A 16047-nucleotide genomic window follows, 5' to 3' on the forward strand; every position below is an offset into this window, starting at 1 on the left:
ATTCAGCTGTAAACTCATCAATGAATTGATATATTGATGAAGTCACATTCATGATTTATCAGCTAGGAACTAAGCCTTCCGTACATGAGACTTATGAGGGGACAACTCATATCCAAACTGTAAGAATATCAGACAATGTAGATACAAGTATTTCCCACATTGTAAGAGATTCCTTTGAATATTGCTGGAGTAGAAGGAAGATGAAGTGAACATGATTTTATCTACTTTCAAAGGCATGGTATTTGAAACAGATTATACATCCATAGATGGGCAAGAATAGGTGACTTAGATGAGGGCTCTAGGATGGCATATAAGGTAGTCATCAGTCTCATTATCAGAGAAGGGCTTTTAAGATAGCCTCTCGACTATTGCTTAGATTGTTGGTTGGGGTCGACCTTGTAGATCTCTGAACACGTTCATAAGGGCATTTAACCACAGAATACTTCACTGGTCACCTTTAAATGTTCTTGACAAATGATGTCTGTACAATTTTAGAGTCCTAAACTTGATTCAAAATATCAGGGTAGACAAACACATGAAAACAACCATAATTCTTTGAGAACAAGGTCAGCTGTGCCTTTTCTTGCCTTCAGAACCCTTACTGAGAATCAGCTTCATGTAGTCTTAAGTGCTTGCCTAATTGACATAAGTTTTGACTAGTTTCCAGAGTTCAGATGAAGTTGATTTTAACAGTTTTGCCAGGCTATTCACTGTTTCTGTGGTGGGGCAGCCCTTGGAGTTCTCTATCCTGCCTTTTCACTGAAGTTTCATCACAGTATTCCATTTTGACAAGCATAAATTACATTAAAAAGTGTTAAGAGTGACAATATGTCTCTTCATTTCAGAGGTTATCTAAGTGTTAAGATAATTCATATTTTGTCTGCTAGTGAACTAGATCAAATTTAGAAGGAATAGAATCATGGAAAATTAATGTAGTACATCTCTTGATATCAACAATGGTCAGCTCACCCTACGACCAGACAAGCTTTTTTCTGTATAAGTGAAAAAGATTTTAAATGGTCTGTTTTGCTGAATTTAATAGATGACTGTTCTAAATTCATGTCTTTAATAGAAATGTGATTTAGCAGGCTGTAGAGAAGCCAGCATAGATCAGAGGCTTTACCTTTAAAACTTCGTAGAGTAGCTTGGTGCTGCTTGATGTGTGCCTACATTCCCAGCTCAGGAGACCAAGGCAGTATGACCACTTGAGCCCAGGAGGTTGAAGACAGACTGAACAACATAGTGAGACCTCATTTCAAACACCAGCATCTGTAGGAGGAAGAAACAGAACTTCATGGGACATACTCACCTTATGGTTTTGTAGATGATATGCTCCCAGTGTTTATCAAATTAATAAGATGGCAATGGTTACTTGCCAAAGCATCCTCCCTTTACAAATTTAAGCTTACAAATTACAGATCTGCAAATTATATTTTTTAAAATAATTTTATTTAACTTTATTATATTTGTATTGGTATGAAGGGGTCAGATCACCTGAAACCAGAATTATAGACAGTTGGGAGTTGAACCCAGGTCCTCTGGAAGAGCAGTCAGTGCTCTTAACCTCTGAGCCATCTCTCCAGCCCTGAAAATTAAATTTTAAGTAAAACAGCCAATATATCTTTGATCCAAAAGTAGTATTTTTTGTGTGTTGAATTCTGTCTTCATCTTTGTGTAGACAGTATAATTTTGAACATGTTGCTTAGCTTTTCCCTGCCTTACTAATTTGTAAAATGGGCCCAATAATAACTATGCTTACACAGTAGGTTTGTATGAGGCTAAAATTAAGACTGATTAAAATCCTCACATGAAATAAATGCATAAGTTACCCCAGGGTACAGCTTGTCCAGAGGACGTCTCTTTAGATAGCAAAAGCCATACCCACTTATGGTGGATCTTATTGGTGAGATACCCTGCTGGGCAGGTTCTCAAGAGGAAAGTCTTCCATGTTTGTGTGTAGCCTGAGAGGCCAGCACTTTAGGAGAGAATGGGCTGGCTTTGTAGCCTTGCAAAAAATAAGAACACAAGGATGCTGACCTGCACCCTGAAGTGTAATTATGTGGGAGAACAGCAAGATAGGCCAGAAATGTTAGAAGACAAAGCAAAAGAGATGGGAAAACAGTTGATGAAGGTAATTAAAATTCTTGGAGGTATTGAAACAGAACTGTCTGGCTGTACTTATATTTGGGATGCATACTGTGGCAGAAAATTCTGTCAGACAAGACCAGAAACAAGGAAATGACTTTGGTGACTAGTAGTCATTTTTATTTTTAAGTCATAGATATTATATGATGTATGTGATTTCATAATGGAAATGTATAAACTCTTATTTAAAAATCAGCTTTTTTATTTTCTGTCATGCAGTATTAATTTAATAAAACTATATTTAAATTTCTAATTAGAGACTGTTTATTCTTTTGACACATGGCCTCTTTGCATGACAAAAGGATTTATCACACATTTCCATTAAATAACCACTTTCTTTCATATATTACCTGTCATCTAATGTGGGAAGCACATCCTTTCCTTAAGCAGATTTAAAGTGAAATAATACAAACATATTACCTGCAAGGTTTACTTTGTTGCTTTTATAGCTGCTGGGCCCTCCATAAGTCATAGAAGTATTCACACCCAGGGTAGCATACTAGCCTGAAGCAATAAGTCTCCCTACCTACACATACACACTGTCAATAAAAATAATGGAAAAGTTTGACAAACTAATTGTCTTTTTTTTTTCTTCAAATCTGTTTCTTTAACAGTTATTTGGCCCTTGGTATATAGATTTTTGTGTTGGTTGAGTTTTCAGTTATTTGAGCTTTTTAGTAAAAATAGTTTTAGTAATTAATTGGACAAATAGCTATCAGATAAAATTTAATAAGTTCCTGCTTTACTATCACTTGCCTCAGTTTTTAAATATAGTAGAAATGAAGCTTTGAACTTTGTGTTTATTCTAGCCATGTAAATGATGTTTTCTTATTTTATCTGCACAAACAATATTACTATTATTTTAACATCCTCCTAATCTGAAGCACTGAACTACTGTGACCTTGTATATATTTTAAACTGTATTAGTAATGCATGAATAATGAGCAAGTTTTTTCCTATAAACCAGAATGGGGAGACTGTAGAATGGTGGAAATACCCTTTAAAGCATATAACTGTTTGTAATTACAACTGTTTGGGTAATACACATTAACTCCCTTCAAATAAACATTTTGACATGTGAAATTGTGTTTCCATAGTTGTTGCTGGATCGTTACTTCAGTATAAATAATAATTATTTACATATATATATATATATATATATATATATATATGCTTGAGCTTCAGAAACTTGTTTTAAGATTCTCAAGTAAACAATAAGGTTTTTTGATGGCACACAGATGCATTAATTTTTAATTTGTCTCTTTTTATATCTTAATTAATGGAAAAGATTTATTGGTTAATTTTAGGGAGACAAGTGTTGGAAAAGTTTTTCCAAATACCATCTTCTTTAAATGACTGTATGGTAATGAAAGTTAAGAGGAGAACCAATTTAGATTGAATGATTGTTCAGTCATGTGGGTCAGGCTAGTTGCCTAGCATGGTTGTTAGACTGATTGCTCCAATTACATTGCCTGGGGTCCTGCACTTGGTTGGCTGTCTTCTCAGATCTTAACAAGGTTCTGGGAATTTCTCTTTCTGACAAAGTTTGCTTTGTATTTTCCCCTCCCTCTACCAACCCAGGATGCTTCATCTGCAGACATCAGAAAAGCATATCGTAAGCTTTCACTAACCTTACATCCAGACAAGAATAAAGATGAAAATGCAGAAACTCAGTTTAGACAAGTAAGTGAAATGTAATTTTATTATAGTAACAGTTGTATTAAATACTTATGCTAAAAATATTACCTTACATGTAGAATATTTTCATTTGAACATGAAATTTAAATATATAACATTTAGATTTTTACCTGTTTTTAATGGAATATTTTTTTCACCAACATTTTATGTCATTTAGAGTTTCTTAGTTGTTGGAGGGTCATGGTTGTCATCATTTTCTTGTCTAAATTATGCTCTTACTCTTAAAATATTTTTAAGGTTAACTGTTACTTTTACACCTTTCACAAAAATTCATTTTGACACCAGTTTTTAAAATTGCTCCCCAAAACCAAATGTTATTTATAATTGATTTTTACTGTTTATTGCATAGATGGGCACATGGGGTTTTGTGCATGTGCGTTATAGAGCTGTCATCCTCCTATGTGATGTCTTACAGTTGAAAGTATTTTTATTTTAAAGTAATGCTTCTGTTTTAGTTGGTGGCCATTTATGAAGTTTTAAAGGATGATGAAAGAAGGCAGAGGTGAGTGCTCATTTGTGCTTTTGAGTTTGGATGGGCAAGTTCCATGCTACAGCTTTAAAAAGTCCTGTTTAGGTTAGTGTTGTTTGTTTGTTTGTTTCCAGAAATGCAGCGTTTTACAGTCTTGTGTAGAGCAGAGGTCATTTCTTTTGAACCTGTTTCCTAGGATGATTCACAACTTATAGACTAGGATCATGAGTCATAAAGTTAGCAAGTTTTTCTTTATTAGAACAGACTTTTAATATGGGTGTTTATACCCTGGGAAACAATCAGGAGTACTTGATTTCAACTGAATTGCCCATTCTTTGCACTATATCATAAACAGCTCCTCTCTATTCTGTGGACCCAACACCCTTAGGACCTCTTGTTAAGTGTTTGAGATTATCATTTAAGTCATCACGTAAGTGTACTTTCCTGATGTTTCTTCACTCTAGCTCCTCTTTTCTCACATTTGTTTTGCCTTCTTCCCCACATCTTCTCCGGTGACTGTGTGTCTGGTAACCTTAGAGTAGAGGCAGTCCCTCATGCAGACTATCTCGCCCCTTCAGAAGAGCAGTGATAAACTCTAGTGGTTTGTAGTGTCAGTGACTCAGGAGATCACAGGCCTTTCCTCCACTCTAGAATCCATGGAATATGGGTCCAGTGTGAGGTCCTCAGAGGCCTTAGAATAAGACCCATAGGATGAAATACATTTTAAATTATCCCTTTAGACACATACATCAAAAGCTTCTCAAAAAATTATTGCAGGTAAAATAAACTGCTTTTTTGTTTGTTTTATTCTGGGCTCAGTAGTCTTTGAAAAACAAACAATAATAATGCTGGTTGGAATGCAACAAGTTGCTTTCATGAGACAGTAGTGGACAGCATTGGAAATTTGATAGTGTTGTCTTATAGAAGATACCCACATATTTGAGATTTAAGCAAGTATAAATACCTTATATGTTTATGTGGCTAACACACAAATCCCAGAATTACATTATGTGACATTCTGAACTTTTCTTAAATTGTATGGTCTGGAATAATTCTACACCCTAAAATGTTAGCTGCCCTTCCAAATTCTTAGCTGTTGATTTGTAAAGCCCAGGATTCAGGTACTCTTCTGAAGTCCTTTACTCTATAACAAGAACTGCCTGGCATTGGTCTAGACATTCCTCTAGTTTAAGTAGTCTGTCCTGCTGAAGAAGCTTGGTCCCTCTGTGCACTTACTCCAGTAGATTTTCTTTTGTGAATCCCTAGTTCTTTGTTTCACACATCAAGAGAGCGTTGTAAAGATAGCTAGCTTTATTCTTCCAATATCTTTGCCATCAAATTTTGTCTTTTGGCTGGTTGGTCTCTTAGAAGTCAGTAAACTTTATGATAACTTATTTAATTACTAAAATCATTTCTGTCTTTCTTTACACAGCAAATCTCTTCTTACCTATGCATTGTTTCTATGTTAACATAGATTCTTCTAACATAATCTTTTTAGGAGTAGTTCCCTCTGCATTGACCTGCCAGTTACGCAAACATGTGTAGTATTTCCCCTTGAGGCACAAGTAACTCTTTGGTAACTGGTTTTCCTTGAGGCAAAAGTCTTAACTAATGAAACTGAGAATCACTCCTCTAAAGCTTGTGCCTGAGGCCAGGTGACCTGTGAGCATTTAGCCATACAGGAGAAAGAAAGACAAGTGTGCAGATCTTTTCAGTAAGTTCCTGATTCCTTACAAAGGAAAGAATAGTCAGCTGCATTTTCTAAAAGACCATCTCATATAACTCTCACAAAATAAATTTTGCTGATACAATTGTTTATCATAAATAGTCATTGAGCAAGTGTTTTAAGAGTATAACCTAGGCATGAACAATTTGGAAAGTTATCATAAAAGTATTTGTTGTTTATTCTCCAGACATGTAATTATATTTCATTCAAATTAGATGCATTGTTTGAATTTGGTAGGAAAGAGAATAGAAATGCTAGAAATATGTTAACAAATGAAATAGCTTTATTTTTCTTCAGGAAAAGACAGATTTTGTTTAATTTTGTAATGGCCTCATTTAGGTATAAATTGCATATCATGAGAAGCACCTGCTATAAGTGTACAGTCCAATGATGTGTAATAACTGTGCAGAGTTGGACATACTCTCTGAACAACATTTTCATCCTTTAAAAAAAAATGTATCCCAAGCCCATCTGTAGGCAATTCCTGTTCTGAGTTCCAGCCCTAGATAGTCAAAAATCTGTTCAGTGTTTTACCAATTTGTATTTTCTGTTCATTTCATAGTAACAGAAATATGTAGTATATAGTCTGTCACATAATGTTTTTAATTTTATTCATATTGTACTACATTCTAGTACTTTATTCTTATTTATTTCTGAGTACTATTCTACTGTGATAATTTTGTTTATTCACTCACCATTTGACAGACCTATGGCTTTTAACATTTTGTTTTGAAGATGCTTTGAACATTTTCATGAAAGTCCTTGTATTGGCATCAGTTTCATTTCTTAGGTAGACTCCTAGAAGAACATTTGAAAACTTTAACTTGCCCATTCCCTAAAGGCACAGATTATAACATAAAATTGATTGATTTTCCTGGTGAGTGTAAGGATTCCTAGCACAGAATTCTTCCCTGAACTCCATACAGATTTGGTCATTGGAAGGACCAACAGCCTATGATCCAACATAAATTTCTACACAAGTTCCCAAAGAGTTTATCTAAATTTCTGAAAACTATTTACTACCTGTACACTAGATTGAATTTAGATAATATTAGCATGCATACTTTTGTTTTAAATGTATCATAAATTTCACTAGTATTTATTTCTTTTTTCCTTCTTTCCTTTATTTCTTCTTGTGTTTTGTTTGTTAGTGTTTGTTTTTGAGACAAAGTCTCTGTATGTAGCTCTGGCTGTACTGGAACTTGCTATGTGGACCAGGCTGGCCTTGAACTGCCTTTAGAGTGCTTGGATTAAAGGCATGTGCCTCCACACCTGGCAAACTAGTATTTCTGTTAATCCAACTGTGCAACTTATATTTTCCTTTGTTATATTACTATGTTAGTAAAACTTAAATATTTTTTAATTCACCAAAGAAAATCATATCTCATGTACAAATGCAGCTTAAAATGTGACATTAACTTTAAATCTACTAAAACTTTTATAAATGCATTACAAAGTTACTCTAAATTTCATTTTAGGTCTGTTCAAATCTGAGAATAAGAAATCTAATTTGACTTTCCTTAAATTGAAGCTGTAAGACAATAAGCATTATGTAAAATGCTATGTACCACAATAGATTTGCCAAATAGACACAAACTGAAATTAGTTAAGATCAGTTAACTTAGTGTTACCTCTTGTTTATAATATCTATACAACTGAGTTTTGCTGGAAGGTTTAAAAATCTGCCCTAAAATGGAAATTATGTTATTTTTTAAACTAAAAAATCATATTCTGTATAATAGGAAATTCAATTTTGACAAATGCTATAATTATTTATTCATGTTTTACTATTCAGATTTTCATTTTGATTTTGTTTCTGTTTTAAAGTTAATGTAAATATTTTCTACTCATAGTTTAAGATTATTTTAAATTTGTTCTTTGGTATTTCTAGGAGGCAGGTGTGTGATGAATTGCAATTCCAGTGTGGAACTTGCTAATGATTTTGCAACTGTTATTTTATGTTTATCATATGTATTTATCATTAGGCCATATGTTGGATATGTGGGACTGATCAATTAGTGCTTTAAATTGCAAGAAATGCCCATGTAATTCCATGTCAGCTTTTGTTTGTGTGTGTTACTGATTGTTTATGATAGAGATTTGCTTCTGTCTAACTTGTAACACATTTATTCATTTGTACATTCTTTATCTGGTTTAAATGCAGACTCAAAAATAGTTTGTATCCATCTCAGGTACAGAGCATTTAAGCGTTTAAATATGGGAACACATAATTAAAGTGTTGTAAATTTTGTGTTGTCAACACATTTTCTCCTTAAATAACTTACGAGTATCTGTGTATATTTTAAAGAAGTATACTTGTCTTTCAGTGTCCCATCAGGAAGGTAGTAATTTATCTTTTAACAGCATACATTCTAAAAAGTGAACTATAATAGAAGCTATCTTCCTTTCTAATGGCCAGTTGTGTGAGCCATAATGCTCATTGGAGTAAAATCAATAGAGCATTGACTAGACGCTTAATCCCTGGACACTGTTTTTCAGAGTGGCAGGCACAGCCGAGTAAATATCTGCTGTTTCATGTATTTTGTTCATTTGGATTTGGTTGCACACTAAACACAATTTATATGTGTGATAGAAAAAATAGTAGCTTTTTCCAGTGATGATGATGAGATATTTGACAGAAGAGTCTCAGTTTTGAGTACAGCTGTATTTTCTTCTGCTACACTTTAGGTCCAAAGCAGACTTAATATTTATACTAATGCTAATAAGGAACCAACAACACATTCTCAGATAACTTTTTACTGATAAACATACCTTTTAGAAGTACTCCAGTGGAGATATTTCTGAAAATGATGATTTTTTTCATTCACCTTTATTTCTCCTCAATATGATTTAGAACAGAATTCAGAATAAATGTGGGACCTAATGGTCACTGGACCTCATTTGAGTATTGTGATCTTCTGACATACTAACTGAAACCCTTTTACCTGGGTCTAAATTAACTAGTTTGTAAAAGACTGAAACATAAAATTCTGAAGACAGAATAAATTTTCTAGGACACCATAATATTATATCATGAAGATAATATTTAAGGAATGGTACAAATGCTGGAAAAGGAGAGCATTTAACATCAAATTTTGCCTGACCCTGCCACCACAATACCATATTGTAATTTGAATTTTGTAAATATCCTTTTGTTTACTACTCAGATACTCTGCTCTAGTAGTATTAATAATTAAAGTTTATTTAAAAGTCAGGTTTTTAAAGATTGACTAATAAATTATATTTTACATTAGTAACCAGTGTTTTTCTACTGAAAAAAGTTTTCTATAATAAACCCTCTGCTTTATATTTTTAGCATATCTCCAAGGTATCAATTTAATAACTATCAAAGTAGCTACTGCAGTTGTTGCATTTAAATTGATTTACATGTCAAGACTGGCAGTTTAGCAGCTGCGCTATTATTCCTAGATCAGTCAATTTACTTGAGAAAAACCTACTACTGAGCTCTGCTGACCTGCCTGACAATATAGGTCCTATTTCTATTCCTGTAATTAGGCCTGCAACTAACTCAGAATATTTTTAATTAAAATATTTTGGTCAATGTGTTGCACCAAATTAGGCCTTTCAGTGGAGGTTTAATTCTAGAAATAGTGTGATTAGAATATTTAATGAGTTGTGCTCAATTAAGATTAACAGGTTGTGTGTATTGAGTATACAGTGCGTGTGATCATTTTGAGTTTCACAGGCATAAAGTTACTCCTTATTTTTAGTCTTAAAAGTATTTGCTCAATAACTGAGAAATAAATTTAAATTCAGTTGAATTTTTATTTCTCTTTTAACTTGATAGTACCAAGAATAATTATTTAAATATATAAGGAAAGCTGTTATGTATTAATGTTCTTCCCTTCCAGCAAAAGCCACAAATGAGGAAATTGCTACTTAAGGGTTTACAAATAAGCAGTTTTATTGTGAACTCTGACGTACATTTGTTATTTTCATGTCCTTCTCTAATTTGAGATCTTTTTGTTCTTAAAGGAACATGAGCTCTGCAAAATCATAGGCACTCATTTTATTTATGTCCTTAAGAAGCTTTAATAAAATAATGTGTATAGAATATTCAACTACTGTTATCATGAGGGTAGAAATTAATGTATAAATAAATGTATACTGAGCTTAATTCAATTAATGTATAATTCATTCAAATAATACATAATTCAAATAGTTCTGATTTGATTTTGTTTTATTTCCTCTGTGAGAGCCTAACTTTTGTTACTGATTCTGTGGCAAAGAATTTTCTACAAACAGTGTAGACAGGTATGCATGTCACTAGTAGTCATATAACTGAGTGCTGTAAATCGTGAGATCTGGTGTCCAGTGTGTTAATACTTTGGGCCTTCATGAAGACAATTGCTGAAGCCATGTAACCATGCTTTGAACTTATAAGGCACTGTGATGCTGGGAAACTATAGTTGTTACCTCTCTGAGAGAATTTTTTTTCTTTTTAAATATAGGTGCAGATGAAGATTTTCTTTAGCTTTGGTTTTGCTATATTAAACTCTTCATTAAAAAAAAACTGTTATATTTGCTACCACAGGTATGATGATATTCTGATCAATGGACTTCCAGATTGGCGACAGCCAGTATTCTACTACAGGCGAGTGAGAAAAATGAGCGATACTGAGCTGGCATTACTCCTGTTCATTATTCTCACAGTGGGTCATTATGCTGTGGTTTGGTCAATCTACCTGGAAAAACAACTGGTAAGTATTGGTGATAAATCAAATGGCCTAGCTTCCTTTATTTTATATAGAATTCTAGACATTTATTTCTCAAGTGATGGAAATTTCTATTTTTCTACATGTTCTCTGTATTCTAATAGTTGTACTGTCACTAGTTACTTTTTGATTCATTTTTATGCCAAGGAAAACACATGGATATTTCTAAATATTTCTTCTAAAAAATGCAGCATTTGGGTTTATAATAAAGCTTTGTAAAGTAGGTCCATATTCTAATTATCACTTCCTAAGTAGAATTTTTAATGTAATTGATGAGGAATTTTTGTCACAGACTTCTTGTATAATGTATTTACTTTAAAAACATAAAGTAAGATTTTAAAGTAGATAGATATTATAACTTCAAGGATCAGTTTGTTAAAGGATTTATTACACTTCCTCAGTCTAATATTCAATATAGTTTATTCTGCTATGGATTTTCCTTTATATACTATAAATAATTATAAACTCTCATGAATTATCATTTACTCATTCTTTTTTAAGTAGCATTATTAAAGGTGTGTGAATAATAAAAAGTAAGTTGAACACTTTGAATGCTATGGATGCACATGACTGACAGTGCTGAATTTCATGTGTCTGTAAGGCTGGATACCATGGCAACAGTTATTGTGAAAGACTGATGATTTTACTTGATCATGTTGGACTCTACATACATTTGCATAAATGTTCTAGTGTTTTCTCTTTATGAAAGAATCTTTATAGCATTTGAGGTATACATGTTCAAGACAATCAGTTACAGTCATTCTTTTCATGGTAAGGATGAGCTGCTTGGTAGAAAAAAGAGAGAAAAGAAGAAGAAGACAGGAAGCAAGAGTATGGATGCCGCAAAACTTGGTGCTTCTGAAAAAAATGAAAGGTAGGAGTGCACAAAATAGTATGTAGTTTAAGATAGTTCTACTTCTTGTGTTTGTCTGCTTCAGATATGCTGTCATATCTGTGTTAGGTATAGACATGAATGTGCCATAATTTACAAGACATAATTTACAATTTACATTAAGCAAAATTCTTAACAGTTTTCTTATAACAGTGTTTAGCTATATCTAAATAGTATTAACCTCTTATTAATACTATTGTAGTTGCAGTTTGAAATTTTTCTACTGAACTTTAGAAGTGGAGTGCTACTAGAATAATCTGTCTCTAAAAATGATAGACAATAGAGAGGACATGAATGATAGCAGAACACTAAAAAAGATACCACATTTCTTTCATTGATTCATAACAGAAATAAAGGTTTTTAGTTCACACAGCAGGGCGGAAATTGAATCAATGTGGGATGGAGATCATAGACCATTCTTTTGTTTGTTTGCTTTGTTTTGTTTTTCAAGACAGTGTTTCTCTGTGTAGTACTGGCTGTCCTGGAACTCACTTTGTAGACCATGATGGCCTCAAACTCACAGAGATCTGCCTGCCTCTGCCTTCCCAGTGCTGGGACTAAAGGCGTGCACCACCACTGTCTGGCCTCTTCTTGTTTTCTGTCTTGATGACATCAGTGAGTAATGCTTCAGCAAACTGCAAATGTCATTAATTTTTATGCTGTAGTTTGTTTATGTTACCATATTGGTAGCTCAGCACTTGGGAGCAGTTTGACAATGACTGGTCTTTTATAGCTGGAGTAATCATAAGGTCTAAGAATTCATTTTGTCTTTTTTAATTGAGAATTTCATGCATAAATATGATGCATTTTGAGAGGATCTCCCCAACCCCTCTCCTCCCATTAGGCTTCTTTTTTTTAATTTTTATAACTTATTAGAAACCTCTTTCCAAAAAATTTTATAAGTTGGGATTCTTGTTTTATATGTGTGTGTGTGTGTGTGTGTGTGTGTGTGTGTGTGTGTGTGTGTGTGTGTGTATAATGTTTGCAACTACTGCATTTCATATTGGACTAAGTCAGATTAAGTGATGACTATCATAAATATGTTATTGAAAACTTTATTTTTAAATTGACATTCAAAAGAGATTTAATAATTGCATAAAATGTTTCTTATTCTCAATTTTGTCTATTTTTCTGATTTGTTGCTTGGTTTCTCCCCTCTTTTAGATTGCTAGTAAAACCACAATGGCATGATTTGCTTCCATGCAAACTGGGAATTTGGTTTTGCCTTACACTAAAAGCATTGCCTCATCTAATCCAGGTAAAATGTACTTCTTTCATAGAATGTTAGATGCTTTCATTTTTAATTATTCATGAAACAATTTATGACCATGTCTGCTATTTGAATGCTGATATATAGTATATGCTTCATAATATTGATAGGATAGTATATGTTCATTACCCCTAACTTAGAATTGTTCTGATATTATTTAGGCACCTATTCCTATAATTATCTCTTATTTTGCATTTTGAAGTCCAAGACACTGGAAAAAGGAAAATGATAAACTATCTTTATGACAGACATAAAAGCAGTAAGAATTTATTTAATTTGCTGTTATTCTTAAAGGCATAACTAATAAAAAGGAACAAGATTTAATGAATGTATCCATTATTTAATAGCATTTAATACATTTTAAAGAAAAATTTTTACATGTACATTTATATTGTGTGTGTGTGTGTGTGTGTGTGTGTGTGTGTGTACATACATCTTTCCATTTTATTTGTAGTTTCAAAGAGAGGGGGGACATTTTGTTTTCTACCAGTAATCAAAATTTTTGTTTGAGGTGAGCCCTGATCAAACTAGGAGAACATATGTTGATAGTTCGTTTTTTCTTTGTATTTAGCATACTGGTCATATTTTATGAAATTATTCCTTTGCTAATTTTAGTTATTATATCTAGCTTGAAATTTTCCGATAGGTAGCCATAATATTTAAAAATAAAAGAATACTTTTTAGTATTAAATTTTGAAGTTTGGTAACAGAATTTGGTGTTAAGATTGTAACTTTGGAGAAGAAATGTTTCATTTCAAAATGAAGTATTTATAAGACAGAGCCAGCTCTGCCCATTGTACTACATATAGCATAACTAGTTTTTTAATCCTTTTGCAAAAACTAGTTATTCTGTATTTTATTTTCCTTTTTATTCTTTTAGTGAATTTTTTTTTGTCCAAAGGGAAAATAGAACAAAAGTATGCCTTTTTCTATCCTTTGAGAAATTGTTTAGTAGTTTTTCCATAAGTATAATTCATGCTAATAGTCATTGATTATAGAATCTTAGGTTTTGTTATACTTGATAAACACTTTTAGTTATTTGATCTGTTTCGGGGAAAATTGTTCAAATGTTTTTATACTATGTCAGTAGCAGTTAATAAGAGAGAGAAAAACTGTATTTACCAAACAATGTTGGTGAGAACATGTGACAGGAGAATGTCTTAAGGCCAAGTTTTTGCCTTAAAAAATCTTTTTCTTTTTAACAACTTTAGAATCTTTGAAGAAGGCAATCTACAGTATTGATTCTTTGGGAATTTCACATCATTTCTCAGCCCTTCCATGTCTGCCTTCAACCTTGTAGCCTTCCCCAAAAAAAGAAAAGAAAGGGAAAAAACCCCACTTCACTGCTTTCTCGTTCCTGCCTCTCCATCACATGTTCATTGGCCGTACTGGCCTTGGAAACTGTGGTGTGTCACATAGTATACCCTTTTGTCCAAACAGCTTTACTTGCAGATGTTCATTGCAATGGGTGGTTGGTCTGGTTCAAGGCCTCTGGCTTCTGGTACACAACCAATACTGGATCCTCACCGAAAGTCCTCTCAGATATCCTGCTGTTGCCATGAGTCATGAAGAACTTAGGGCTATGGTTCCACAGGACTGGTCCCTTCACAAATTCCAGCAGGCCATAGATGGGGTAGACCATCTATGTTAGGATGGGTCAACTCAAAGCCCTGAATGTGGCCCGGGTGGTAGCAGCTAAGTTGACCAGCCTCTCCTGGAACCACTCTCTTCAGGCATGGGTTGGGGACCAGCTCTCCCACATGCAAGGCCAGCCCTCCTGTTGTGGCAGCCAGTGAAGGCAGTTTTCCCAGGGCCATCTTCCCCACCCCCAACACACTTGGGCCAGTTCTCCCAGGAGTCGGACAGCTCTCTCTCTAAAGGCAGCCTGGCATGTGGCAGGGCCAACACTCCAGTGGCCTCTGGTGGTTACAAGGACCACTGACATCAACACATACCCTGGCTGTGGTAGAGTCTCAGACCCAGACATGGCCCTCAGCTGCAGCAGCTCAGGCTTGAACATCACCATGGCCTCAGATGACAGTCACCTGAGATGACAGGCCACCCACGTCAGCCTGTTCCTCACCTCCATCAAGTCTTTAGTAACGCTTCTTTCTACAGTGCACGAACCACTCTGCTTTTCCTTCTCTCCCATAACTCTACCATATACCTGTTCAATGTAGTGGTGCCTGGCCACCTGGGCACCAAGCAGACCAGTGGCCTTATTATAAAGTTTTACAAACAACCTTTCTGTCTCCCCAGAACAGTGATTCTCATGACCTTTTCACAGGGTCACATATAAGATGTCCTCCATATCAGATATTTACATTGCAATGCATAACCAGCCAAATTACAGTTATGAACTAGCAAAAAATAATAATTTTATGAAGTTGGGGTTACCACAACATGAGGAACTGTATTAAAGGGCCACAGCATTAGAACCTCTGCCCTAGAAACTCTTCACTCTTCAACTTTTGATCAGTTTGAATTTTAACATTTTAACTTCGAGTGTGGTTCCATTTGCCTTTCAACTTTTATGGAGACATTAGACTTCCAGACCTGTAAAAGCCTAAGTTTTCATTTTCCTCTAATCATTTCTTACGGATAAACATTGTAAGAAAGAAAATGAGGTAATTACCTTTTTTTTTCTAGTGCTTAATATTTGAATTCTTCTTTTGGAACTTACAATTAGTTTTTCTGGCCGTCACTAACAATGTAATTATTATAATAGTGAATGTACTTTACACTAAAAAAACATTATGATCTCGGAGATGGCTTATCTGGTAAAAGCCAAGTAAGCCTATTCCATACCTGGATTCAAGTAAAAGTGAAGGGAGAGAACCAACTCCACATAGTTGTCTTGTGACCTCCACACATGTACTGTGGCCCAAGTATGTGTATGTGTGCTCGTGTGTAGATACACACATACACTCACACTTTTTTTTGGTTTTTGTCTTTTTAAGAAGAAAACATTAGCTTATAAAAGACATCAGTAAATGCTGAATAGTTGCTTTTAGAATTAGGTCATGGTCTTGACTTCTTGTTTTCCATCTGTTGTGACAATTCTGTTGTATCAATTCATCATCCATAAAATTGAATAGTGTTGTATACACA

At 34.0% G+C, this 16047-nt stretch overlaps 1 protein-coding gene across 3 annotated transcripts in view; it reads left to right on the plus strand.

Annotated features, from left to right (window-relative positions):
• The window catches only part of Dnajc1 (DnaJ heat shock protein family (Hsp40) member C1), a 137756-nt gene that overhangs the window by 57651 nt on the left and 64058 nt on the right, over window positions 1-16047 (plus strand). For 2 of the 3 annotated variants that reach the window (XM_027405299.2, XM_027405300.2), the window contains exons 2-6: window positions 3727-3828; window positions 4299-4345; window positions 10594-10759; window positions 11551-11648; window positions 12831-12924. In XM_027405299.2, the coding sequence (XP_027261100.1) occupies window positions 3727-3828; window positions 4299-4345; window positions 10594-10759; window positions 11551-11648; window positions 12831-12924 (507 nt within the window). The remainder of the gene's footprint in view (window positions 1-3726; window positions 3829-4298; window positions 4346-10593; window positions 10760-11550; window positions 11649-12830; window positions 12925-16047) is intronic. The other variant, XM_027405301.2, reaches the window with a different exon arrangement.

The sequence above is a fragment of the Cricetulus griseus genome, chromosome 3 (genome assembly GCF_003668045.3).
Source record: "Cricetulus griseus strain 17A/GY chromosome 3, alternate assembly CriGri-PICRH-1.0, whole genome shotgun sequence".
Classification (NCBI taxonomy): Eukaryota; Metazoa; Chordata; class Mammalia; order Rodentia; family Cricetidae; genus Cricetulus; species Cricetulus griseus.